Source organism: Calidris pugnax, unplaced genomic scaffold (assembly GCF_001431845.1).
Source record: "Calidris pugnax isolate Ruff unplaced genomic scaffold, ASM143184v1 scaffold86, whole genome shotgun sequence".
Classification (NCBI taxonomy): Eukaryota; Metazoa; Chordata; class Aves; order Charadriiformes; family Scolopacidae; genus Calidris; species Calidris pugnax.
The window spans coordinates 370,451-397,655 of NW_015090843.1; the positions used below are offsets into that span (position 1 = coordinate 370,451).

At 43.2% G+C, this 27,205-nt stretch overlaps 1 protein-coding gene across 1 annotated transcript in view; it reads left to right on the forward strand.

Annotated features, from left to right (window-relative positions):
* SAMD3 (sterile alpha motif domain containing 3) overlaps nt 1-26,883 on the forward strand; it is a 33,095-nt gene extending 6,212 nt beyond the window's left edge. Inside the window, exons 5-11 of the mRNA XM_014942613.1 lie at nt 1,445-1,630; nt 2,349-2,433; nt 8,883-9,050; nt 17,102-17,305; nt 19,677-19,848; nt 24,697-24,779; nt 26,533-26,883. Of these exons, the coding sequence (XP_014798099.1) occupies nt 1,445-1,630; nt 2,349-2,433; nt 8,883-9,050; nt 17,102-17,305; nt 19,677-19,848; nt 24,697-24,779; nt 26,533-26,787 (1,153 nt within the window). The 3' untranslated portion in view covers nt 26,788-26,883. The remainder of the gene's footprint in view (nt 1-1,444; nt 1,631-2,348; nt 2,434-8,882; nt 9,051-17,101; nt 17,306-19,676; nt 19,849-24,696; nt 24,780-26,532) is intronic.
* The last annotated feature ends 322 nt before the right edge of the window (nt 26,884-27,205 follow it).

Below are 27,205 nucleotides of genomic sequence, written 5' to 3' on the forward strand. Positions count from 1 at the left end.
TGATCGTCCCCTGTGCTGGGCCCTGGGGAGGCCCCACCTTGAGGGCTCTGTTCAGTTTTGGGGCCCTCACCACAAAACAGACATTGAGGTGCTGGAGCGGGTCCAGAGAAGGGCAACGGCGCTGGTGAGGGGTCTGGAGCACAAGTCTGGTGAGGAGCAGCTGAGGGAGCTGGGGGTGTTCAGCCTGGAGAAAAGGAGGCTGAGGGGAGACCTTCTGGCTCTCTCCAACTCCCTGAAAGGAGGGTGTAGCCGGGGGGGGTCAGTCTCTTCTCCCAAGGAACAGGCCATGGGACAAGAAATGCCTCAAGTTGCACCAGGGGAGGTTCAGATTGGATACTGGGAACAATTTTGTCACTGAAAGGGTTGTCAAGCCTTGGCAGAGGCTGCCCAGGGCAGTGGTGGAGTCCCCATCCCTGGAGGTATTTAAAAGCCGGGCAGACACGGTGCTGAGGGACATGGGTTAGTGGTGGTTTTTTATCAGACTTAGACTCATGGTTGGATTTGATGATCTGAAGGGTCCCTTCCAGCCTCAGAAATTCTGTGATTCTATGATTTAAATTAAAGCAAGTGATACCACATACATAACAGGGCTCCTCAGGTGTCTTTGGCACCTCTCATTTGAAATTTTCTTGGTTGGGCCTTGACTACTTTCTAGGGCTGCCAGAGCCAATCCTCCTTTCGGGTGGCTATTGATTGTCCTCCAGCTCCATTTATCTCTACTTTTCCCCATGTTTCTTCAGAATTCACATCTAGCAGGCTCTCTGGAGGCGAGAAGCCCTTGGGTAGCCAGGTGATGATGTCCTGCCTGCCATTTCTAAACGGTGCTGACAGTCTTCTTGGGACCAGAGCTGTGGGTACTTAATGTCTGCTTTGTTTCCAGCCACATGCTGATGACAACAACCTTCATCCCTTCGCTGCTTTCACCTTTGGGAGGATACTCTTAGCTAATAGAATCATAGAATCATCTAGGTTGGAAAAGACCCTTAGGATCATCATAATGCTGTGTATAGGTCCCTTTAAGGTCCCTTCCAACTCTAACCATTCTATGATTCTATAGCATTTGATTAAATTAAGTGGTTTAGCTTATTTTCACAAGTAAGGCAGCAGAAATGGTAGGAAACCCATTACAGATGATGACAAAGTTATTTTGCAACAGTAGCAAGTCCCCAGGGACTTCTGCTCTGCCTTCTGCTTTCAACTAGTGACCACCTTTCAGCATCCACTCATTAAAACATTTCACACTTGACATCTGGTTTTAACCCCAGATATTTTGATTGCAGCTTTTGAGGGTGTTCTTTATGCTGAAACAAAGAGAGCAAGCCTCAAATTTCGATAGCAACAACTTCCCTCTGGAAGTTGAATTTTTGCTTGCGTTTTTCTTTCCCTCTTGCATTCCCATAGAAAAAGAAGATCATCATGGTGATGTATTTTTTTCATTTTACAGAAAAAATCTGAAATCATTTTTTGCAAGATACAAGACGCTGCAGTGGACAAGTTCTTATGCTTTGCCAGACTTCCCTTACGACGTCAAGTGCCTGTTGGCAGAAAAAAAATGCCCTGATCACAGTATGAGAATAAGGATTATTGAATTTTTACAAGCAGACATGACAAAATACCTAGAAGGATCGCTGTGAGTACACACTGTTAGATTTATGTGGGGGCATTACCAATTGCCTGCAGAAGTTAATTTTCAACTGAATGTGAAGCCATTTATCGCTCTCTACAACTCCCCAAAAGGACGTGTAGAGAGAGTGGGATTTGGCCTCTTCTTGAGATAATGGCTTCAAGTTGCACCAGGGGAGGTTTAGGATGGGTATTAGGAAAAATTTGTACACGGAAAGGGTTATCAAGCCTTGGCAGAGGCTGCCCAGGGCAGTGGTGGAGTCCCCATCCCTGGAGGTATTTTAAAGCTGGACAGACGTGGTGCTGTGGGACATGGGTCAGTGGTGGGTTTTGTCAGTGTTGGGTTGGTAGTTGGACTCGATGATCTGGAAAGTCCCTTCCAACCCAAGCAATTCTATGATTCTAATGATCTGGAAAGTCCCTTCCAACCCAAGCAATTCTATGATTCTCTTTAAATGTTTGCTTAGAGGTGACTAAGGGCACGAAGCCAACAGGAGGACTTCATACAAACCTTTTAAATGTTTGCTTAAATAGAGGGATCTAAGGGTGTGAAGCCAACAGGAGGACTTCATACAAACCTTAAAGCTGTTCCTTTTGTTATTTGGAGGGGAGTTGACAGTCTGGGAAATAGTAATTGTAACATCTGTCAGTATAGACTCCAGGCAGTGTCTAATACCGTCTAGAATACCACATATTTCTTTTATATCTCCTTCTTGTGTGCATAGGTACCCAAACAGTCAGCAATATAACATTGTTGTCAACGCTCTGCTGCAGGCGTACCCCTTCCTCGATGAAGATGGGAACGGCTTTGTGAGTATTGTAGAGAGTCCTCCATCTGGGATACACGGGTGGGGGCTTTCTTCACAAGAAAAGAACCCAGTGCAGAGGAAATCAATATCAATTTCTTATACACTGGCTCTGTTCAGAGCTGTAAGCTGCACTTTGACATCTTTGGCAAATCACATTCTTATTTTGCTGTATTAATTAAAGGCTAATCCAGTTACAGCCACTCTTCCAAGCCACTGTGAGATCACGCAGACCTGTACACAAAGTCCCTGGTTCCTAGTTGGGTATGGTTTCTTTCTGGTTTGACTTCTCCCAAAGGATAAATTTAAGAAAATGTGGCTTAGTTTTGTTTTTAAAAACAAAGAAGCCAAGCCTTTAGAAAACTGCCTGTATGAGGACTAACATACCCCTGATGCTCTTGCAATGCACCGTGATTGCTTGTGTGTTAGGTATCTAGCTAGAGCATGGGTTAGGTATGTTGGGCATCTAGGCCTAATTAAAAAAAAAATTAGCTAAAAACCCTGGTTAGGATCTCAGTGGGGTCATAAGAGAAAACAGTGGAAGGAGATGACTTAAATTTGAACTATGTTTTTTCACTCTTGTGACCCAGAATACATATCTGGAGTCTCGGGGGACAGCATTCACCTCTTGACTTCACATCCCTGCTTTGCCATGTGATACGTTTATAGCATCCTGTAAAAGCTTGTGAGACTCAGTGGGGATTGTTAGCTTTAAATGTATATAAATATATACCTCATGTGCAGCCACCGCAGAAAGCAAAACAATTTTGAGAACTAAAAAAAGTGAGGATTAAGGAATGGCTATTCTGGTTCTCCTCTGAGCCCAGGCGCTGTAGGAGGGAAGGGACTAGGGAAAACAAACACATCTCGGAGAGGAGAGAGGGGGCAGAAGGATCAGAAAGCATCGGTCCACCCTTATTTTCCATCAGGATTCCTCTCTGAATGCCCCAGTGGGGGTCCCCGGCTGGGGTCCTGGGTAATGCCATGGCTTCATCTGGCTCCCTTTGTCCATGGGAGCCGAAATGACATTCTGGGTGGGTCCAAAGGCCTTTTTAAAGCCTTTAATTTTTTTTTAAACTGTTTTTACACAGCAGTTCTTAAACTAGGTTTTCAAAGGGCTTTCACTGCAGCAGGGCCATAGACTGCGTGAAACTGCTTCTAACCCCATTCTTTGGGAAATGGCTTATCCCTTCCCAGATGGGTCCCAGGATTGAGGGTGGCAGGAGTTACCTGATGGGGCAGAGGATTTGGAGTTGTTGCTTATCTTTTGATAGTTCTCTCCTGCTTACTACAAAGCGTATCTGGAAGAAATCACCATAAATAAGTGAGGAAGCTGGAATAAGCAGTGTTGCCACTCTAATGCTCCTGAGCCAGCTCCTCTCCATGGCTCAAGGCAGGAAAAAAGGCACTAAAGGTGTATATCTGTGTAAGTGAAGTTTGGATGAGGGGATGCAGGTGAATTACTATTTTTATTGGCCCTACTGCCAGACATTCTGTTCTTCCTTCATGATCATAAAGGCTATAAATACTTTTTTTCTTGCTCTGAGACAGTTGTGTTACAACAGCAACAGCTTAAAACAAATCCTACAACATACACACAGCTACTCAGCGTGAGGCTCGCAGTGAAAACTGAATTCACATAGCTTTAAGAAACAAATGAACAAAAAAAATTGGCTAACCACCATTCTTTTATCTTTTCTACAAGGATGTTATAAGGTAATGCAGGGAGAAAATTAGAAGGGGCAAAGCCCAACTAGAACTTAATCTGGTTTCTGCCATAAAAGACAAGAAAAAAAAATTTATATAAACACATTAACAACAAAAGGAGGGCTAAGAAGGATCTCCATCCTTTATTGGATGTGGAGGGAAACATGGTGATAAAGGCTGAGGAGAAGGACTAGGTACTTAATGCCTTCTTTGCCTCAGTCTTTAATAGTAAGACCAGTTGTTTCTGGGGTACCCAACCCCCTAACTGAAAGACAGGGATGGGGAGAAGAATGAAGAATGAAGCCCTCAGGTCCAGAGAAGGGCAACGGAGCTGGTGAGGGGTCTGGAGCACAAGTCTGGTGAGGAGCAGCTGAGGGAGCTGGGGGTGTTCAGCCTGGAGAAAAGGAGGCTGAGGGGAGACCTTCTGGCTCTTTCCAACTCCCTGAAAGGAGGGTGTAGCCGGGGAGGTTGGTCTCTTCTCCCAAGGAACAGGTGATGGGACAAGAGGAAATGGCCTCAAGTTGTGCTAGGGGAGGTTAAGAATGGATATTAGGAAAAATTAGGCTTGTAGGGCTGGAGAAAGGGACCTACTGAACGTGTCAATTCAACTGGGCAGGCCTTGAGAATAGTGGTTTCCAGGACTGATTAAAGTTATCCGCGTTTATTTAGAATACCCACAAGCACATTTTCAAGTATTCAGACTTTTAATTTCCTGTCAAAGTTACAGGAAAAAAGAAATAGTTGAGTGCATTTCAAAAAACCAAAAGGGCTGGAAAGACTTTGGAGCACTAGGCCTTGCGTTCCCTTGGGGGTGCTGGAGCTCAGTTCTGCCATTGGGGGTTCTCCTTTCCACCACGCAAAATGCTCTACCCCACTCTATTGTTAATGACATTAATTTATTGCTCTTTATTTATTTCTGTGCTACGTCTATGTTCCTAGATTCAGCTAAACTCTAAATTTCATGCTTAAAAGGAAAGCAGTTTCTTACCCTTTGGGGTGGAGGAGCAGCCAGCGCGTCTACTGGGCTGCAGTGGTTCTCAGTGGGATGCCCTGAGAAGGTCCATCAGTAGCATGATTTTATTTTTAACTCATCAGCCTTATGGGTTTGGAGCCCTTCACTACAAATGGATGTGTCTTGGCTGCTGGAAGGGCGCAGTGGACCCTGTTCTGGGTTCTTCCACGGCAGGTATGGACAGCTGTGGGTAGCACGGGTGGGCTTTCTGGCTGAGGAGAAGTTCATCCCATGAGAGATCTTGACATCCCAAGAATTAGCTTTTTCTTCAGAAAATTAGAACATAAAGAACCTGACATAGTGAAAATCTTGGAGAAACTTTGAATTGGATATGTCAGGACTTTTGTTGCAACATTTTCATGGAGATGAAATGGCCTGGAAAATTGGAAAGGGGAAGGATCTGCTGGAAACCATAGAGGAGCAACAACAAAAAACCAAATCTCAGAGTGCCCAAATTCACACCAGCATTTTCATGAAAAGAAAAAAATTACTTGCAAAACTTTGAACATTCCGATTTTTGTCGTTTGGGGTTTTTTTTCCCCAAAATACGGGACACTTTTTAAATCCAAACTATTTTAAACAAGCAATTTAATGTGTGCATTATGTAGACACTTAGTCCAGTATTTTCAGTCTCACACCGTTGCGGTGAGAGGCCATTAAAGGTTCAGTGTTTCAAGATTTATTAGTAGACTATCCATAATTCTATTTTCTTGGTTAAAAGGTTTTCCCATTTAATTTTGCAGGAGGGGAAAATATGCTTCTGTGCCCTCAGCCCTTTTGCAAAGGATATCCAATGTAATGCAGTCAGGGTGATGATAATAATCCTAAATGAGTAAACTTACAAATAATGTTATGAATAAGCTACTTATGTACTATGAATTTTAAAAGAAGGTTATTTATTAGGTCACTCTAGAAGCAGTAGTTAAGAAAGGATTCTCTGAAATTCTAAATAAGGAAAAAAAAAAACCCAAACATTTTATGCTAAAGGCAAAACTGATTTAAGAGGTCTATGGAGCACTCAGAGTGAAATTAATTTCCTCACCCCATTCCAAGATTAGCCTTTGGAAAAAAAGTTCTTAAATTGATTACCTATGGAATTTTTTCCACAATGTTTCCTTCTACTTAAAGAACAACGTTATCCTAAGCTAACACATTAAAAAAGAAAAAAAAAATCTCCATTTAATAATGAAATAGATTATTAGACTTCTGATGTATAATGTAACCATTACATTATATTTTATATAGAAAAAGCCAAGGTCATAGTCACAGGTGTGAAAAGAAAACTGGCATCACACAGTTTCTTGGCCACTTGCAGGAGACTCTTCTATTTGTGTTTATTCCTGTTACAAGGTTTACAACCAGGCGGTTGGGAAGAGTCGCTGCCCGGATTTCATTCCATTCCAGCCAAAGTGTTGAAAATTGTAGGGTCTCAAGAAAACCTTGGGTGAGGAAGGAAAAGAGAGGGCTCTCTCCCATCCTCGGGCTTGGGGTGCTGGTGAAACCCGGGATCCCGGTGCCGACGTGCCCCGTTTATGTAACCACCACACACAAAATACTGATTTGCTAGTAAATTCCTGCTTTTAATCCCGGTGTAATCCTTTCCCTCCTATGTCAGAAAGACACAGACTAATCCCTCTGCTCCCTTGCAAGCATTGTAAGCCTCCCTGGCCTTTTTTTTTTTTTGTAAGGGGAGGAGGGAATTAATAGAAAATAAAGTTATCAGCTCAAAAATAGTAATGAAAGCATCCTTTTTGGAGGATGCGTTACCCACTAGGGAAACCCCATAAATTTATGTGCTGACAGCCTCATTCATGAAACAGGTACGTGAGAAGGGACTTGGCCAAGCTCCTGAGAATCCTATTACAGAAACAGATTTAGTTAAAACTCTAAATTTATCTGAGGACAGGAGGATGAAACAGCTGAGTGTTTTGAACTCTGAGGGATATTTAAAGCTCCGTAGAGGTGTCAGCATATTCTTTCATGTGGAAGAATACGCGAAAATGTCTTCTGGCCACACAAAGGCTTCCCAAAGAAAGCAACTGTGCAAAACTCGACTAAGGGAGTATTTAAATTGCCAGCTGCTAATATATTCTGGGAAGATCATGTTTTAATATATTTTTAACATCTGTTGAATGCTTTAGAGAAGCGTTAAGCTAAGGTTTTCGGTCGCTTGTGTCTTAATAGCCTTGAAGTAACAATGTTCCAAATAAATTTTGCCAGGCATATAACGGTGGGGTATTTGCATCAAAATGTAAATGCACAGGCCCAGAACTGTATTTAGGAACCTTAATGGTTCAGGGGGATATCGAATGGGATTTTCAAGGCATGCAGTCACGTTATTGCTTTTTAAAACAGCTCTGGGGTGTAACACTCGAGCCTGTAAATTTGCCTCATGAGAAGCCTGGGTGAGCTGTTGTGCTGGATTTTCAATTGTTATGTTCAGGTTAGTGATGAAGTGACTCCTGTTCTGGCTCCTGAAGAGCTGAGGAAGATGCCACAGGGGCTGTGTTCTCATCCCTCTTCCTCTTGCTGTCTTTCACCATGAATGGAGCTCTTGCTTTTAGGATTGAGGACCTCTAAGTCCAGTAGAACCCTCGGGAGGTGGGAGCAGTACGTTCAGCAGGAGAAAGGCAAGGTCACACTGCCTTCACCACCACCTCTGAAGAGACACTCCCATCCATATCTCGTGGGTGAGAAAGGGAGGCATCACGCTTAATACATGAACCCTTTACACTGAAAGGGTTGTCAAGCCTTGGAATGGGCTTCCTGGAGGTATTTAAAAGCCAGGCAGATATGCTGCTGAGGGACATGATTTAATGGTGGCTTTTGTCAGTGTTGGGTTGATGGCTGGACTTGATGATCTGAAAGGTCCCTTCCAACCTTGACAGTATTATGATTCTATCCAACTTGCTGCAAAGATAGGCACTGTACTACTTAGCCTACTTTTACTCAATTCTGGTTTACACCAAAGTTAACCCTTAAAGTCGTATGATGTTGATTAATGAAGGACACCATTTTGGTAAGAAATTTGGAGTAATCGTTCTTCTGTTTATATTGTGGTTTAGTATGTCAATCAGTCCAGGCTTGAGTATAGCATCAAGTGAGTACAGTGTTGGAGTCAATTTTAGAAAATGGGGTACACACTATTTGAATGTCTCTTGCCATGTCCTGTCACTTACAGTCACTTCTCTAATTTCTGATATCTCTGACTGTTGAAAACCCCTCGATAATTGGAATAAGCAGTTGTTTTTGAGGATCTGAGAACACTTCAACATCCAGAGCGGCAGGTTTTGCCTGAAGAAAAGTTTTAGCAGCCTTGGCTTGGTGATTGCTTCCCCACGTCTTGGTAGTCACCACAGCTGGGTCCCACCATGGGATGCCCAGCCAGGGACTGCAAGTGAACAGCCATCTGTCCGTCCATAAGGATGTACCAGGAGGTGCCAGTACACCGATGCCACCCTACAAGTCTTTGCTTAGTGGCAAACAGTTTTTTATAAAATAGAGTTAGATAAAACGGGATGCCCAGCCAGGGACTGCAGGTGAACAGCTGTCTGTCTGTCCATAAGGATGTGCCAGTACACTGATGCCACCCTAGGAGTCTTTTTCTGCTTAGTGGCAGACAGTTTTTTATAAAATAGAGTTAGATAAAACAAAGTGACCTGCTTTAGGAATGGGACAAATGCTTGAGAGATCCTGGTAATGACAGATTATTGTTTTTTCCCCCCCACGTGCAGTTACTATGGAAACGGGCCCTTAAAGATCGTTTCAAATATGTGCGGAGACCCATTGAAGATGATGAGCAAGTCCTGAGGAACAAATGCAAGTTTGGCCACAGGCGAGGACAGACCAGGAAATCTTCCTTTGCTGAAAACAAGCCTGATGACATCCAGCTGCAAGCAGAGGTAAGAGGTCTGGTGCTCAACTGAGTCTCTCAGCTCCTCTGCTGATGGAAATGCCACCAGCCAGTAAAGAAGAGAACAGTGATCTCATCCTATTTACACTCATTTTGTATAGAGTTTGTCCTATAGCCAGACCCTTGACTTTTTTTCCCCATTCCTGGAGAACTGGAGTTTGTTTTTTTTTACCTGCAATATTGCCATTCTGCTTTAGGTTATACACCTCCAGTCAGAATAAAAACAGTAGAGGCTTATGTCTAAGAGCTGAAACTTCTGTAAAGTAAGAATTGTGTTTTTCTCTGAGGAAAGGCTGAGAGACTTGGAGCTGTTCATCCTGGAGAAGACTGAGGAGGGATCTCAGCAATGCTTATCAATATCTAAAGGGTGGGTGTCAGGAGGATGGGGCCAGTCTCTTCTCAGTGGTGCCCCGTGACAGGACAAGAGGGAATGGGCACAAACTTGAACATAAGAAGTTCCATCTCAACATGAGGAGGAACTTCTTTCCTGTGAGGGTGGCAGAGCCCTAGAAGAGGCTGCCCAGGGAGGTGGTGGAGTCTCCTTCTCTGGAGACATTCCAACCCACCTGGACACGTTCCTGTGGGACCCGTGCTGGGTGACCCTGCGCTGGCAGGGAGTTGGACTAGATGATCTCCAGAGGTCCCTTCCAACCCCATATAATTTTGTGATTCTGTAGGAGCTGCCTGCTCAACATAATTTATCTGGTGGAGAAGGCGTTAACTGTGCTCCTTTGTGTGTCTGCAAACTAGGAAGCACCACTCTTATTATCTGCACTGCCCAAGGCCATCACTGGTCATCCCTTGTTTGACATCCCTTGTTTGACTGGTCATCCCTTGCTCACTTGAGAAATTGAAGATGAAGAAAGCAGGTTTCATCTCTTCTAAAGTCCTAGGCATTTTTGTTGTAAGCAAATAAGGGTTAAACTGGAAGGAGGTGAGAGGATGCTGAGTGTCTCTGAACAACTTTTCCTTTCTTTCACTTTTCCTGTATCCTGAACATACATAAATGCAAGAATTAACACTTGCGGAGCCTATTAAGGCTTAAGAATGAGTCCATATAATTGAGGGATTTGTAACTTCCTTGGTTTTAAATGTGTCTCGGCTCTGACATCCTAAATTATGTCACTACAAAGGTGCACAGCTGAACAAGATGTTTGTTTAGTATTCTTTTAAACGAATGCAGGGTGGGGTTCTTAACTCTGTATATTTAGGAATGCACATAAAGGCACCTTTATGCCAATCCTTGGCACTAGCTCCTTTGTGATAAATTTAAACTGCTAAACAAAGAGTCTTGGCCTCAAAAAGTAAATATTTGGTCTAGAAGCCAGTACCACACACAAAACCAAATGATATTCAAATTATTATTTGAAGTCTTGTGGTTGAGGGACTCTATTGGCAGGTACAGTATCAGGTACCATCTATGCTGTGGATGCTGTAAGGACATGAAGCAGGGGTGATGACAGCCCCTTCTCCTCTAAGATTAGAGGTCTCCAAAGCCAGTGCTGGGATGTCTGCACAGCCAGAACCTGAGCGTGCACATTCGGATGATCACTCAGCAGCTGTACTCCTGTAATGGCATTTTTTCCACTAAAACTTTGATCTGCACTGACAGTGTGCAGTGTTGCTTAGCTAATATTTTAAAATGCTTTTAGAGTCAAAGCAAAAGCTTTAAATGCAGATTCCTGGTGTACATCTTGTGCTTCACCTTATTTCTGTCATTCAGCATCTCTGTTGTTCTGTGAGACAACGTCAAGTTTGAAATGTGGGTTGTCCCATTGTAGGGACAAAGCTCCTGATCCTTTCTATGTGGCACTGCTGTTCCAGGAGATGGTTCTCATGACCATCGCATGGTTTCTACCCTTTCCAGCAAGCAGATTAGTCTCCATCCAAGGACTTTTCCCAAAGCATCCCAGGTGAGGGACCTGAATCCATGGCTGGCAGTGAACAGGATGCATTGCCATGTCCCCATATCCATCCCTTTAGCTCTACTGGTCCTATATGAATTCTCTTTCAGACTGAGGAGCCAGTAGGTCCTGTTGGTGTTCTTCAAAAAAGAGATCTTGATCTTTGTCATTAGCAACAGCGAGGCTACACTTCCCATTCAGGAGCTGGTGTCAACCCTTGTAAAGAGCCAGAGGTGCCTGCTGTCCTCACCAGAGGAGCTTTCATCACTCCATGATTAGGCAGTTGTGTTGCTTTGGTGTTGACATTAATGACTTCTAGGATTTATGAAGCTGGCTTCCAACAGTAACTGCATGCTCAGTCCTTGGTGACACACATCATGCGTAAGAATCGCTCCCTTCTTCCCCACAAAGATGCAGCAGCTTCACTTCCTTGGCTAACAGAAGTGCCCCACTAGCTGAGGCTTTTTGGCAAGAATATGGTGTTATAATCTCTAGCTGTATCTTGGGAAAAAATTAAGATCCACCAAAAGGACATGAAGGAATTTGGCCTTTATTTAAACGCCTGTCTCTGACCAAAGGACTAACTGGAAAAAAATTAAGATCCACCAAAACGACATGAAGGAATTTGGCCTTTAACGCCTGTCTCTGACCAAAGGACTAACTGTCCTACACCAGGGATTTGGAGTCCAGTTGTTTTATGTATAGATGTTTTCTTGCTTTTATGTGAGAGTCTTAATACAATCTGCTTGTAGAGGGCTCCAAGTAGAACTGTGAACGTTAACTGGAGGTGACTGTCCAAAGTCATCTGGGGCATGAGCAGAGAGCCCCATGACCTGTGTGGCTCCTAGATCTACTGGCTTTAGTCACAGATATCTGAGATACCAAGATGTTACGGGTGGTCGTGGGCTTGGGCACTGGGGGATGGGTCCCTTCTGCTGTCATCCTTCGTGTGTGAATCCAACCAAAGGGCTAAGAGCCTTGGCAGGACCATCCCCTCGGGTACACTGACCTACAAGTGCTGGATCTCCTCTGTTTGCCTCCTTAACTTCCTCTCAGCATCCTTTTGACCATTTTCTCCCTTCTGCAGTATTCCTCGTGAGCTCGTGGCAAAAACGCAGCTTGTTTTTCAAAGGCATTGAAGGTTAATTCTTGTTCCCTCCAGCAAGGCTATTTTTTAAAAAAAATCAAACTTATTATTTAAAAATAAATTTCTCATAAATTAAGTATGTATATTGCCAAATAAGGCAAAGTTCTACATTAAAAAAAAAAATAAAGGCATTGAAGGTTAATTCTCGTTTCCTCCAGCAAGGCTATTTTTTAAAAAATAAAACTTATTATTTAAAAATTAAGTATGTACATTGCCACATAAGGCAAAGTTCTACATTAAAAAAAAAAATAATCAAAAAGCACCAATTAACCTTCTCCTTATCACTGCAAGAGAAATGAGTGTTACTGGTGACACAACTGAAAATGTGGCCAGAGAAGTTTGGGTGACATCAAGAATGAAGGAGTCCTCATTTAAAAAGGCTATTTTTTTGGTTCTCTCCTGCACGTGTGCTGACCTGTTCCCTTTGGCTTCCTTCTTTTCTTCAGAGAAAGGAGATCCTGGCCTCGGTCTGGATAGTATTGCCTTTCTGCAGTGTATTGGAATAACTGAGATTTAACCTTATTGTCACAATTTTACTGGAATATTGCTGTGCCATCACCAGCTTTTTCTCTTTGATGGTTAAAAGGGGGAGGATCCATAGTCCTCCCTAAATTAGGATGCAACGGGGTGAGAGACAGGTTGATGAACCAGCTTTCCAAACCCAGATTCTTCCCATTCACACCAGCAACGTTAAGGTTAACTATAAAAGATTTTAAATCCCACTTAAATTCATTCTCTAATAATTTTTAAAACACATTGCAAAATGATACCCCATGGAGGTAACTTCTTTCCTCCAGCAGAAAGCCACCTCTCAGTTACCTTTCTATTTACCTTAAAAATCAACCTGTTCACGAACTAAAAGCTAAAAGGAGATAAAAAGAACATTCTAAGTGGATCCTGCATTTAGTGTGACTGAGTTAATGCTCAGTCATTGCACTTTGCTAGAAAAAAAAAGGCAAGTTTGCAACATAGGAAGGGCTGAAGATAATGGAAATTGAGTTATAAAGCAAGTTACACACAGAATATGTTCTGCTACAAGCATGCCATTTTTAAATTTTTTATTAAAAGCAAAAAACTTCTTTTGATGTTAGAATCTAATAAAACCTGGGGTCAGAAATAACTTGTGCTTCATAAATTCAGGTGTTGCCAAACTTTCTTGCTCTATCGAAAACCTTCAGCTTTTCTAAGCATATTTTAATTCAAATAAATAACAAACAGCACACATCAGAATGCTCTTACCCTTTAGCTTTTCAGCGAGGGTGGCTGAAAACAGCTGTCCATCCACAAACACCTAAATTCACTGTTCTCCATTTCCACACTGGTTCTGCTAAAGACAATCACTGCCCTTCCACTTAATGTACCAGTGGGGTCCCCTTCCTCTCCTTGGTTCTGGAATGATAGATGTGCACCCCTTGCGTTAAATCAGTTGGAATTAGAAATATGCAATTATGTAGTAAATCTCTCTCCCCAATTACCAGATAATCTATATTTGCATAGCTCTATTTCCTACAGTATATTGTTTGTATTCCCCAGCAGGAATGAAACTGCCCAGAGGTAAAAGGAAAGGAAGTGATTAGATATAAAAAGGCACAGATTTGCCACTGTGCATAGATAAAGGAGTCCCCCAAATCACAGCAGCCTTGGTTGCTAATGCCAACACTGAAACTCAGCGTTCACTTGCTCTTTCACTGCAAACAGCCCAGTTTTATACCTTGCCCAGGTGTTTTACTTCATCCTTCCCACCACCCATCCTCAGGATACGTTATTTGTGATGTTTCCACTGCACTTCAACAAGTGAGAAGTAATCTCTGAAACAGCAGAAAGGCCAGTAGAAAACTGGCATTGACTGGTCTCCAAACGGTGCTACCACAGACTTGGTACATTTCTGGAGCTCTATTACTTCCAGTTTTAAAATGTCTTTTATGGCTGGGAATGTACATCCATTAGAGCAATTCTTCCTTGTCCAACTGCCCTATTTCCATTGGTCACCTGCATTAGATGCCTACACAAATGTCTAATGGTCTCATTTAGCTAATAAATAATGTCATTAGCTAAACTAGCTCTCAAGGACAGAGCTGACTACGTGGAAAGTCCATCAGCTGGAGCACTGTTTGCCTTGATGAGGGGGATGGAGATAAGCTGGAGTTAAAGGTCACGATTTGTTCTCCTGGGTGTTTGTTTCTAAGCAACCCCATGAGTTCGTTGGTGGTCACAGCACACCAGGTTGAGGTTGTTTTGCTTTTCTGCCTCTACAAGTAAGGCCCCAATGGTGGCAGCCCCTCTGGAAAGGGGTTGCTGTGCTCCACATCAGGTGGCTGAAGAAGCTCCTGCTCTATGGGTAGGAGACTTGGAAGCAGACCCACAGGAGGAGCCAATAGTAACAGTTTGGAGTCAAGAGACAGGGAACTGCTGGAGAGGATACAGCAGAGGGCTATGAAGATGATGAGGGGTCTAGAACTTCTGTCTGATGAGGAAAGGATGACGGACTTGGGTCTTTTTAGTCTGGAGAAGAAAAGACTGAGGGGGGATCTGATCAACACCCATAAATACTTAAAAGGTGGGTGTTCCTGGATGGGGCCAGTCTTTTTTCAGCGGTGCCCAGGGACAGGACAAGAGGGAACGGGCACAAACTGGAACATAAGAAGTTCCATCTAAAGATGAGGAGGAAAGTCTTTCCTGTGAGGGTTGCAGAGCCCTGGCAGCTGCTGCCCAGAGAGGTGGTGGAATCTCCATCTCTGGAGACATTCCAAACCCACCTGGACACGTTCCTGTGGGACCTGCTCTGGGTGGATCTCCTCTGGCAGGGGGTTGGACTGGATGATCTCCAGAGGTCCCTTCCAACCCCATAGCATTCCGTGAATCTGTGAAAGTGAGCAGTAACGCATTCCCAGGAGCAGATGATATTTGTGCAAAATTTTAGACATGCTCAATGATAAAGTAGGTAGTTTTTGAATTGTGATGTATAATTTCTCTTATGAAACATGATCCTAGGAAATTGGAAGGAGCTAACCTGATGCCAGCTTCTAGAGTTTCAGGAGGGACCTCGCTGACCAAGAAACCTGCCTCCTTTACTGGCCAAATTGGCAAGAACTGTATTGGAGACCCAAGAGATGAACACATTGGGAATGAATCAACAGATTTTTCTGTAAACAGAAGTAATTCTTCATAAACTCATTAGTTCCTTGAAGCATTCAACAACCCTGAGGACATGGGAAATCCAGCTGTTATAGTTTACTTCAAGTTTAGAAGAGATTTCACCACATGCCTTCCCAAGGAGGTGATATAATCTGAGGGGATAAGCAGGATCCTCACATGGATAAACATTTAAAAGATAGAACAAAGAATTACAGCGAAAAAGATCATTAATGCTTAGTTTATGCAGTACCATGTATTTCCAAATGATGTGGGAAAAGGAGAACCGTTGATTGATCACATTTGGTGATGGTACTAAGGGGACTGAAGACAGAAGACTGACTGAAGGGTTGCAGAAGGACCCCATGCTACTGAGTGACAGGGCAAAAAACCAGCAGATAAAGTTCAATAGTGATGGATGTAAAACAATGCATGAGGGGAAAATCCACTCCTAAGAGCATTTACAGTGGTGGGCTCTGAGCTTATTATTACCATTCACAAACGATGTTTTCGTATCAGGCCAAAGAAAATGCTAAGCAGCACTCAAGAAAAAAGAGTATATTGAAGGCTCAGAATTATTTAAGAAAGACACAAAAGGGAGCTCATTATTCTGCTGTATGCACCTGTGCTGTTCCAGCATCTCAAGTAGTATTTGAAGTGGTACTGTGCCCATTTCATAAAGGCTGAGGTGAAATTAGAAAATAAGCAAAGACAATAACAAGGATAATTGAAAGTATAGGCCAGCTTTTATATATGGAATGATTTGGCTGGAAAAGAGGTGGCTGAAGACAGAATATGACATAGCTATTTTAAGAAAGACACAAAAGGGAGCTCATTATTCTGCTGTATGCACCTGTGCTGTTCCAGCATCTCAAGTAGTATTTGAAGTGGTACTGTGCCCATTTCATAAAGGCTGAGGTGAAATTAGAAAATAAGCAAAGACAATAAAAAGGATAATTGAAAGCACAGGCCAGCTTTTATATATGGAATAATTTGGCTGGCAAAGTGGTGGCTGAAGACAGAATATGACATAGCTATGAAACTACAGTGGGAAGGATCTTATGGAAGGTAGGATTTCATGAGAGTTGAAAGAGTGACTGGGATGAATAGTAGAAGGAAAAAAAGTCTACTGAAGGTTATTAAATATAAAGACATAACCCTTGGGAGTCCACCTCCCACCAGACCAGGTTGCTCAACGCCCCATCCAGCCTGGAGTTGAACACTTCCAGGGAAGTCCTGGCTCTGGCCACTCCTCTTCTTAGTAATTACTGGGTTTGGAATTACAATAGAGACAAAAATAACAATTTTTGGGAAGATTGTTAACTACCTTCAAGCAATAAATAACTTTTTGGGCAGTTGGACTGCTCAAATAACACTTTCCATTAAGAGTTTTCTAAGTTCAGTTGGTCTCCTTGGGGGGTTAAATACTTCAGTTACATAGATGTGAAAAGTCAGTTGTCCTGGTTTTAGGACCCTTTATCAGTAAGAAGCAAATACTATTTCTCTGGGTGATGCAGAGCTAATATTGCTAAACCCTGAGTCACCATTAGAACTGCCTACTGATTTCCAATAAACCACAATTAGGCAAACCCGACACAGAGATAGGAATTTCAGGAATATCCTCAAATATGTAATTTGAGCTTGGGAGACTTGGCTGATGGCTACAACAGTGTATGAAAACAGACCTTAATATAACTGTTAGAATACAAGGGTGACTTCCCAGGGCTGGTACCAAAACCAACCAAAACCACACCACGGGCACTTTCTGCTGAGCTTGACTACACTCAACTCACATACAGAACATCTGATAAAATGCACAGATGATTTGTTATGATTCTGTCCTTCATTTCTTGATAGGAAGAACCTGTTCACCTGGAAGGCAGCGCAGTGGCTGCACACATTAAGTGGCTTAAGCAAGAATATATGAAAACTCAGAGGAACTGGGAAGAAGTGGATAACAGAATGAACGTGACCGCAGAAGTACGGAGGAAGATGATCAGCCAGAAGGCACCTTTAAAAGAGATTCTTAGACTATTTCCTTTCTTAAGATGCCCTTATCAGGTACCAGAGCTATTTTTAATAGTGACACCGAATCCTACGTTATCGATGTGATACAACCGTAGGCGTGTATTTTAGTGGATGTTTCTGGTGAAGCAGCCATCAACATTGTTCTCTTTAATTCAACTCCTATTTTGGCTGCTAACCCCACGTTAAAAGATTCACCAGCCCTGTGTTAAACATGCCACGCACAACAGCAGCGAGTTTTCTGATGTATTTCAGTGTGACTTGATGTATTTCTTCCCTACTTTGAAAAAAACCAAAACCACCCCCTCCAGTTTATAATCTTATTTTCCTGAGCTGGTCTTATCCTGTCTTCAAAGCGCGCACCCCGTGTGCTGTTTTCAGTTTCGGGTTTGAGGATTGCAATCACGCACATTTTTTCTTTTTCTTTCAGCTTTTTAGGGAGTTCCAGCTTCTCACACACACGGACATTTATAAGAAAACAGTTGAGATTTTGGAGATTTATTCCAAAAACATATTATCTTTGTGCGCAGTGAGGAATAATCCAATTAACATCCTGCTGCAGGAAAATCTGAAGCGACACACAGAGGAAGACGTTCTGAAATGTCAGTACAAATCTTCTACGCTCAGAGTTTTGCTGTAGCTCATTGTTCTTACGTATGTAACCACACTAGCTCTAGTTTTACTGCAAAAACATTCTAAAATGTCACAGTTGCTTGAAAAGTATACAGTGATGGGGAAGCATGAAGAATGAAAGCTCATAAGCTACTGGGGAATTCAGTCAGGTATTGAAACTTTTTCTATGGAATAAAAAAATGCAGGTTTGATAAAGTTAGTCTTAAGATGAGCAGAATTATGTATTCCTAGATATGTAAAAGAGGGCTTGTTATTTTCTATAAATACGTGCAGAGAATGTATTTTCTGGTTTAGAAAGAGAAATAGTTCCATAAAAAGAGACAGTTTCCTTCAGAAAGAGCGGTGCTGTTCCATCCCAGTGAAGCAATGGAAGAACCAGTTACCATTGCCTGTGTCCATGAGAGTTGAAAGAGTGACTGGGATGAATAGTAGAAGGAAAAAAAGTCTACTGAAGGTTATTAAATATAAAGACATAACCCTTGGGAGTCCACCTCCCACCAGACCAGGTTGCTCAACGCCCCATCCAGCCTGGAGTTGAACACTTCCAGGGAAGTCCTGGCTCTGGCCACTCCTCTTCTTAGTAATTACTGGGTTTGGAATTACAATAGGGACAAAAATAACAATTTTTGGGAAGATTGTTAACTACCTTCAAGCAATAAATAACTTTTTGGGCAGTTGGACTGCTCAAATAACACTTTCCATTAAGAGTTTTCTAAGTTCAGTTGGTCTCCTTGGGGGGTTAAATACTTCAGTTACATAGATGTGAAAAGTCAGTTGTCCTGGTTTTAGGACCCTTTATCAGTAAGAAGCAAATACTATTTCTCTGGGTGATGCAGAGCTAATATTGCTAAACCCTGAGTCACCATTAGAACTGCCTACTGATTTCCAATAAACCACAATTAGGCAAACCCGACACAGAGATAGGAATTTCAGGAATATCCTCAAATATGTAATTTGAGCTTGGGAGACTTGGCTGATGGCTACAACAGTGTATGAAAACAGACCTTAATATAACTGTTAGAATACAAGGGTGACTTCCCAGGGCTGGTACCAAAACCAACCAAAACCACACCACAGACACTTTCTGCTGAGCTTGACAACACCCAACTCACACAAACGACATCTGATAAAATGCACAGATGATTTGTTATGATTCTGTCCTTCATTTCTCGATAGGAAGAACCTGCTCACCTGGAAGGCAGCGCAATGGCTGCACACATTAAGTGGCTTAAGCAAGAATATATGAAAACTCAGAGGAACTGGGAAGAAGTGGATAACAGAATGACCGTGACCGCAGAAGTACGGAGGAAGATGATCAGCCAGAAGGCACCTTTAAAAGAGATTCTTAGACTATTTCCTTTCTTAAGATGCCCTTATCAGGTACCAGAGCTATTTTTAATAGTGACACTGAATCCTACATTATAGATGTGATACAACCGTAGGCGTGTATTTTAGTGGATGTTTCTGGTGAAGCAGCCATCAACATTGTTCTCTTTAATTCAACTCCTATTTTGGCTGCTCACCCCACGTTAAAAGATTCACCAGCCCTGTGTTAAACATGCCACGCACAACAGCAGCGAGTTTTCTGATGTATTTCAGTGTGATTTGATGTATTTCTTCCCTACTTTGAAAAAAACCAAAACCACCCCCTCCAGTTTATAATCTTATTTTCCTGAGCTGGTCTTATCCTGTCTTCAAAGCGCGCACCCCGTGTGCTGTTTTCAGTTTCGGGTTTGAGGATTGCAATCACGCACATTTTTTCTTTTTCTTTCAGCTTTTTAGGGAGTTCCAGCTTCTCACACACACGGACATTTATAAGAAAACAGTTGAGATTTTGGAGATTTATTCCGAAAACATATTATCTTTGTGCGCAGTGAGGAATAATCCAATTAACATCCTGCTGCAGGAAAATCTGAAGCGACACACAGAGGAAGACGTTCTGAAATGTCAGTACAAATCTTCTACGCTCAGAGTTTTGCTGTAGCTCATTGTTCTTACGTATGTAACCACACTAGCTCTAGTTTTACTGCAAAAACATTCTAAAATGTCACAGTTGCTTGAAAAGTATACAGTGATGGGGAAGCATGAAGAATGAAAGCTCATAAGCTACTGGGGAATTCAGTCAGGTATTGAAACTTTTTCTATGGAATAAAAAAATGCAGGTTTGATAAAGTTAGTCTTAAGATGAGCAGAATTATGTATTCCTAGATATGTAAAAGAGGGCTTGTTATTTTCTATAAATACGTGCAGAGAATGTATTTTCTGGTTTAGAAAGAGAAATAGTTCCATAAAAAGAGACAGTTTCCTTCAGAAAGAGCGGTGCTGTTCCATCCCAGTGAAGAAGCAATGGAAGAACCAGTTACTGCTGCCTGTGTCCACGTACCTTACCTCTGCAGAGACTCCTGGCAGGAGTAAGTGCCCAAATGGGTCCCTCTGGCAAGCGGGTGACACAGTCACACAACAGGATCCGGGTGCCTCCATGTGGTTTGGCTCAGCTTCTTTCAGCCCAAAAAATCTGGAGAGCCGTTCTGTGGGGACAAAACGTTGCAGGGGTTACTCCTCAAGTTGAACACTTCCAGGGAAGTCCTGGCTCTGGCCACTCCTCTTCTTAGTAATTACTGGGTTTGGAATTACAATAGAGACAAAAATAACAATTTTTGGGAAGATTGTTAACTACCTTCAAGCAATAAATAACTTTTTGGGCAGTTGGACTGCTCAAATAACACTTTCCATTAAGAGTTTTCTAAGTTCAGTTGGTCTCCTTGGGGGGGTAAATACTTGAGTTGCATAGATGTGAGAAGTTAGTTGTCCTGGTTTTAGGACCCTTTATCAGTAAGAAGCAAATACTATTTCTCTTGGTGATGCAGAGCTAATATTGCTGAACCCTGAGTCACCATTAGAACTGCCTACTGATTTCCAATAAACCACAATTAGGCAAACCCGACACAGAGATAGGAATTTCAGGAATATCCTCAAGAGGCAAACCAGACAAAACAGAGATAGGAATTTCAGGAATATCCTCAAATATGTAATTTGAGCTTGGGAGACTTGGCTGATGGCTACAACAGTGTATGAAAACAGACCTTAATATAACTGTTAGAATACAAGGGTGACTTCCCAGGGCTGGTACCAAAACCAACCAAAACCACACCACGGGCACTTTCTGCTGAGCTTGACTACACTCAACTCACATACAGAACATCTGATAAAATGCACAGATGATTTGTTATGATTCTGTCCTTCATTTCTCGATAGGAAGAACCTGCTCACCTGGAAGGCAGCGCAATGGCTGCACACATTAAGTGGCTTAAGCAAGAATATATGAAAACTCAGAGGAACTGGGAAGAAGTGGATAACAGAATGACCGTGACCGCAGAAGTACGGAGGAAGATGATCAGCCAGAAGGCACCTTTAAAAGAGATTCTTAGACTATTTCCTTTCTTAAGATGCCCTTATCAGGTACCAGAGCTATTTTTAATAGTGACACTGAATCCTACATTATAGATGTGATACAACCGTAGGCGTGTATTTTAGTGGATGTTTCTGGTGAAGCAGCCATCAACATTGTTCTCTTTAATTCAACTCCTATTTTGGCTGCTCACCCCACGTTAAAAGATTCACCAGCCCTGTGTTAAACATGCCACGCACAACAGCAGCGAGTTTTCTGATGTATTTCAGTGTGATTTGATGTATTTCTTCCCTACTTTGAAAAAAACCAAAACCACCCCCTCCAGTTTATAATCTTATTTTCCTGAGCTGGTCTTATCCTGTCTTCAAAGCGCGCACCCCGTGTGCTGTTTTCAGTTTCGGGTTTGAGGATTGCAATCACGCACATTTTTTCTTTTTCTTTCAGCTTTTTAGGGAGTTCCAGCTTCTCACACACACGGACATTTATAAGAAAACAGTTGAGATTTTGGAGATTTATTCCGAAAACATATTATCTTTGTGCGCAGTGAGGAATAATCCAATTAACATCCTGCTGCAGGAAAATCTGAAGCGACACACAGAGGAAGACGTTCTGAAATGTCAGTACAAATCTTCTACTCTCAGAGTTTTGCTGTAGCTCATTGTTCTTACGTATGTAACCACACTAGCTCTAGTTTTACTGCAAAAACATTCTAAAATGTCACAGTTGCTTGAAAAGTATACAGTGATGGGGAAGCATGAAGAATGAAAGCTCATAAGCTACTGGGGAATTCAGTCAGGTATTGAAACTTTTTCTATGGAATAAAAAAATGCAGGTTTGATAAAGTTAGTCTTAAGATGAGCAGAATTATGTATTCCTAGATATGTAAAAGAGGGCTTGTTATTTTCTATAAATACGTGCAGAGAATGTATTTTCTGGTTTAGAAAGAGAAATAGTTCCATAAAAAGAGACAGTTTCCTTCAGAAAGAGCGGTGCTGTTCCATCCCAGTGAAGCAATGGAAGAACCAGTTACCATTGCCTGTGTCCACGTACCTCACCTCTGCAGAGACTCCTGGCAGGAGTAAATTCCCAAATGTGTCCCTCTGGTGAGTGGGTGACACAGTCACACAACGGGATCTGGGTGCCTCCATGTGGTTTGGCTCAGCTTCTTTCAGCCCAAAAAATCTGGAGAGCCGTTCTGTGGGGACAAAATGTTGCAGGGGTTACTCCTCATCTCTGTTCTTAGAATCATAGAATTGCCCAGGCCGGAAGGGACCTCCAAAGGCCATCTAGTCCCACCCCCCCGCAGTCAGCAGGGACACCCCCAACTAGACCAGGTTGCCCAGGGCCTCGTCGAGCCTCTCCTTGAATATCTCCAGGGATGGGACCTCAACCACCTCCCTGGGCAACCTGTTCCAGTGCTCCACCACCCTCACAGTGAAGAACCCTCTCCTCATCTCCAGTCTAAATCTGTTCCCCTCCAGCTTGAAGCCATTGCCCCTCGTCCTGTCACTGCAGGCCTTTCTAAACAGGCTCCAGACCTGCACACAATACTCCAGGTGAGGTCTCACCAGAGCAGAGTAAAGTGGCAGAATCCCCTCTCTGGACCTGCTGGCAACGCATCTTTTGATGCAGCCCAGGATGGGATTGTCCTTCTGAGCTGGAAGTGCCCACTGCCTGCTCATGTCCAGCTTCTCATCCACCAGCACCCCCAAGTCCCTTTCCTCAGGGCTGCTTTCCAATCCCTCACCCCCTAGTTTGTATTGGTGGTGAGGATTGTTCCGGCCCAGGTGCAGAACCTTGCATTTGCTCTTGTTGAACCTCATGAGGTTCACCTGGGCCCACCTCTCCAGCCTGTTCCCAACCTTCCCAAACCACAGCTGCTGGTGCCTACACCCAAGCTCAGCTCTGCCAGAGGGGCACCTCTGACACTCATTTTCTATCAAATAAGGAGAATGCCAGGATGTCAAATCACAGACAGAGTACGAACACGTGTGTTTCCTACAGCAGTTTCACTCCTTTTATGAGCAGGTTGTTTAAGTAAGCAAGCAGAGTAGGTTAAAATATCGGTGTTTTCTTCCTTTAAGCTTAAAACCACAAGTACTCAATAGCTCATGACAGACTAAAAAATGCCAACAAACAGCCAAAGCCAAAAAACCTTTATGGACTTTCTACTCCTACCTTTGGCCTTAGAAAGCTATGGAGGTTGTAAGGAATTTCCCCTTCTCTTACATAAGATGCACACAAAGATTTTAACTCATACCTCTGGAAATTCCCAAGGCCTTTCCTTTCCTGGTTTTTCTTACAAAGGACAGACTAAAAAATGTCAACAAACAGCCAAAGCCAGAAAGCCTTTATGGACTTACTTTCTACTCCTACCTTTGGCCTTAGAAAGCTATGGAGGTTGTAAGGAATTTCCCCTTCTCTTACATAAGATGCACACAAAGATTTTAACTCATACCTCTGGAAATTCCCAAGGCCTTTCCTTTCCTGGTTTTTCTTACAAACAACTTGACCTGGCACCTAACAAATAAATATCTGAGAAGACAGGTTCAGCAGAACACGCGACACCAGAAGCCTGACCTGCAGAAAAGATGCTGCAGTCATTAATAGCTGAACCTGTGGGGTGGCAGGTACCACATCCCAGGAGGTCCTGCAGCACCAGGTGGTACCACAGCCTTCAAGGTGGTGTCCTTTGGCCACCAGACTCCCCAGAGACATTTGATTTACTGGGGAGAGAGAGCTATGGAGGTTGTAAGGAATTTCCCCTTCTCTTACATAATACGCACACAAAGATTTTAACTCATACCTCTGGAAATTCCCAAGGCCTTTCCTTTCCTGGTTTTTCTTACAAACAACTTGACCTGGCACCTAACAAATAAATATCTGAGAAGACAGGTTCAGCAGAACACACAACACCAGAAGCCTGACCTGCAGAAAAGATGCTGCAGTCATTAATAGCTGAACCCGTGGGGTGGCGGGTACCACATCCCAGGAGGTCCTGCAGCACCAGGTGGTACCACAGCCTTCAAGGTGGTGTCCTTTGGCCACCAGACTCCCCAGAGACATTTGATTTACTGGGGAGAGAGGAGTTTTGGGGCAGGTGGGTTACTCTTACTCCACTAGAATCAACCCAAAGGCCTACTCACTTATTGCAAGAGAAATTTAATTGTAATACTGAGTAGCAAAATGTCATGAATGACTTGAATTCTCCTGCAGGTCCCCAGCTGAGGCACCTACACCTTCACTGTGGCACAAACCGCTCTTCAAAAAGGACCAAATATGAGTTGCTAGCTATTTCATTGGCTGCAATCTGCTCTTCCAGGACCTTACCGCAGTGCCGGGATGTTTTCATTTGTAATTTAGTCCAAATCCTTGCCTTTGACAGATCTGAAAATGACTGCTGCGTGTTTACTCCTGCCGGGTGTCTTTGGAGATGACTCCAGCCTGTTTGCTGTGGTGAACGAGAAGGTAGGAGACAGAGCCTTGGTCTCTCTTCCTCCTGGGAGCTGCCTGGGCACGACACCTGGTGGTTCCTGGAGAAGGATGCCATTAGCTTGCCTGTTGGGTAGAAGGCAAACATTCACAGAAATAGTAGCTGAACTCAAAGTGATGTGCTTTTAAGAAGGTAGAATGTACTTTTAAAATGTATTTCAGAAGGTAGAATCTCTCACTAGGTAAGACAGCACAAACCGCTCTTCAAAATGGACCAAATATGAGTTGTTAATTATTTCATCAGCTGCAATCTGCTCTTCCAGGACCTTACTGCAGTGCCGGGATGTTTTCATTTGTAATTTAGTCCAAATCCTTGCCTTTGACAGATCTGAAAATGACTGCTGCGTGTTTACTCCTGCCGGGTGTCTTTGGAGATGACTCCAGCCTGTTTGCTGTGGTGAACGAGAAGGTAGGAGACAGAGCCTTGGTCTCTCTTCCTCCTGGGAGCTGCCTGGGCACGACACCTGGTGGTTCCTGGAGAAGGATGCCATTAGCTTGCCTGTTGGGTAGAAGGCAAACATTCACAGAAATAGTAGCTGAACTCAAAGTGATGTGCTTTTAAGAAGGTAGAATGTACTTTTAAAATGTATTTCAGAAGGTAGAATCTCTCACTAGGTAAGAACAAAGAGCTGTAAAAAGGTCACAAGGCCCTGTGCAACCAGACGCTCGCTATGAACAATAAATGCCATAAATGCCTTGCTAATGAATATACCCTTGAAGAAGAACAGCAGCTTGACAATGAGGAACATCCCACCAGCTGAAAACCAGGCAACTGCTGGAAAAGGCATAAAGTCAACAAAAAATTGGAAGTAACTAGGGGAAAGGTAAAGGTGGCAATGGGAGATGGTGACCCCCAACTCAACTGGAGGCTGAACTGGACTAACCCCCCACACACTGCTGGAGCATGCACACATCAATTAAAGGACCTTGTAACTTTAAATGAAAGCGAGAGACTGTACTAACCGATTGTTAAGATAAGGTACTAACCCATAATTATAGTTCAGGATGTGTATTTCTGTGTTTTGATCCTTATAAAAGGGTTTTTAGGCCAGGGGGCTGGCTTTGTGGATCAGCACCCAGCACCCATCTCTGCAGGAATGAAATAAATCATAGAATCATAGAGTTGCCCAGGCCGGAAGGGACCTCCAAAGGTCATCTAGTCCGACCTCCCCGCAGTCAGCAGGGACACCCCCAACTAGACCAGGTTGCCCAGGGCCTCGTTGAGCCTCTCCTTGAATATCTCCAGGGAAGGGGCCTCAACCACCTCCCTGGGCAACCTGTTCCAGTGCTCCACCACCCTCACAGTGAAGAACCCTCTCCTCATCTCCAGTCTAAATCTGTTCCCCTCCAGCTTGAAGCCATTGCCCCTCGTCCTGTCACTGCAGGCCTTTCTAAACAGGTTCTCCCCAGCCTTCCTGTAGGCTCCCTTCAGGAAGGCTGGGGAGAACCTGTTGAGGGCCTCAACCACCTCCCTGGGCAACCTGTTCCAGTGCTCCACCACCCTCCCAGTGAAGAACCCCCTCCTAATCTCCAGTCTAAATCTGTTCCCCTCCAGCTTGAATTTAAATAGATATTCCCTCTATTCTGTGTGTATATTGGCTGAGTAAACGACCATGACTTTGGGACAACAAAAGCAGTGCCATTGCACGTGGTTACTTCTCCGATCTCTTCCCCAGAGCGATGCCGTGACATCATTTGAAATATCCTTTCTTTTTTTTTCCAAATTTAGGTGAAGGTGGCCACGCCAGTGCTGGAAGTGAGAAATCCCTTCGATGTGAACTCGTGCAAGTTCGTGCTGTACGTGGGGAGGGAGGAGCTGGCCCAGCTCGACGACTGCACCATGGCCCTGGCCGCGCTGCTGGCCGCCTTCCGCGTCTTCCACATCCCCTGCCCCAGGAGAATCCGCAGGACCCTCGGCTTCCTGGAGTCCCTGGTCCTGGAGGAGAGCAGCCCAGCATCCCTCCCACCTCTCGGGACCATTTAACATCTCCTCAAAATAAATCACTTTGCTGTGAAGATAAATCAGTGCCATTCTTTCTGGTGGAAGCGTATGTGTATTTATAACTCTGTTACATTTAATAATGCCCAATTTTATTTATTTTTTTTTTGTACTGGCTACTTTTTTTAAAATTTAAAACCTAAGCATTTTCATTATTTTAAATGGAAATTCTAGAGCAGTTTAGAGGCATTAGAGATAATAAAATTTTCTAGATTACTGCAAATGTCGCATATTATTTTTCCATGGAGCATCTGAAAAAAATCAGTCTTTTCACTGCCAGAATCTGAATAACACACTTGTGAGTTAAAGCGAGCACTTGGCTGCTTCAGAAGCTAATACATTTAATGTTTTAAAGGGGCACAAATTAAAGATTGACTTGTTACCATCATTTTGTGATGATGCC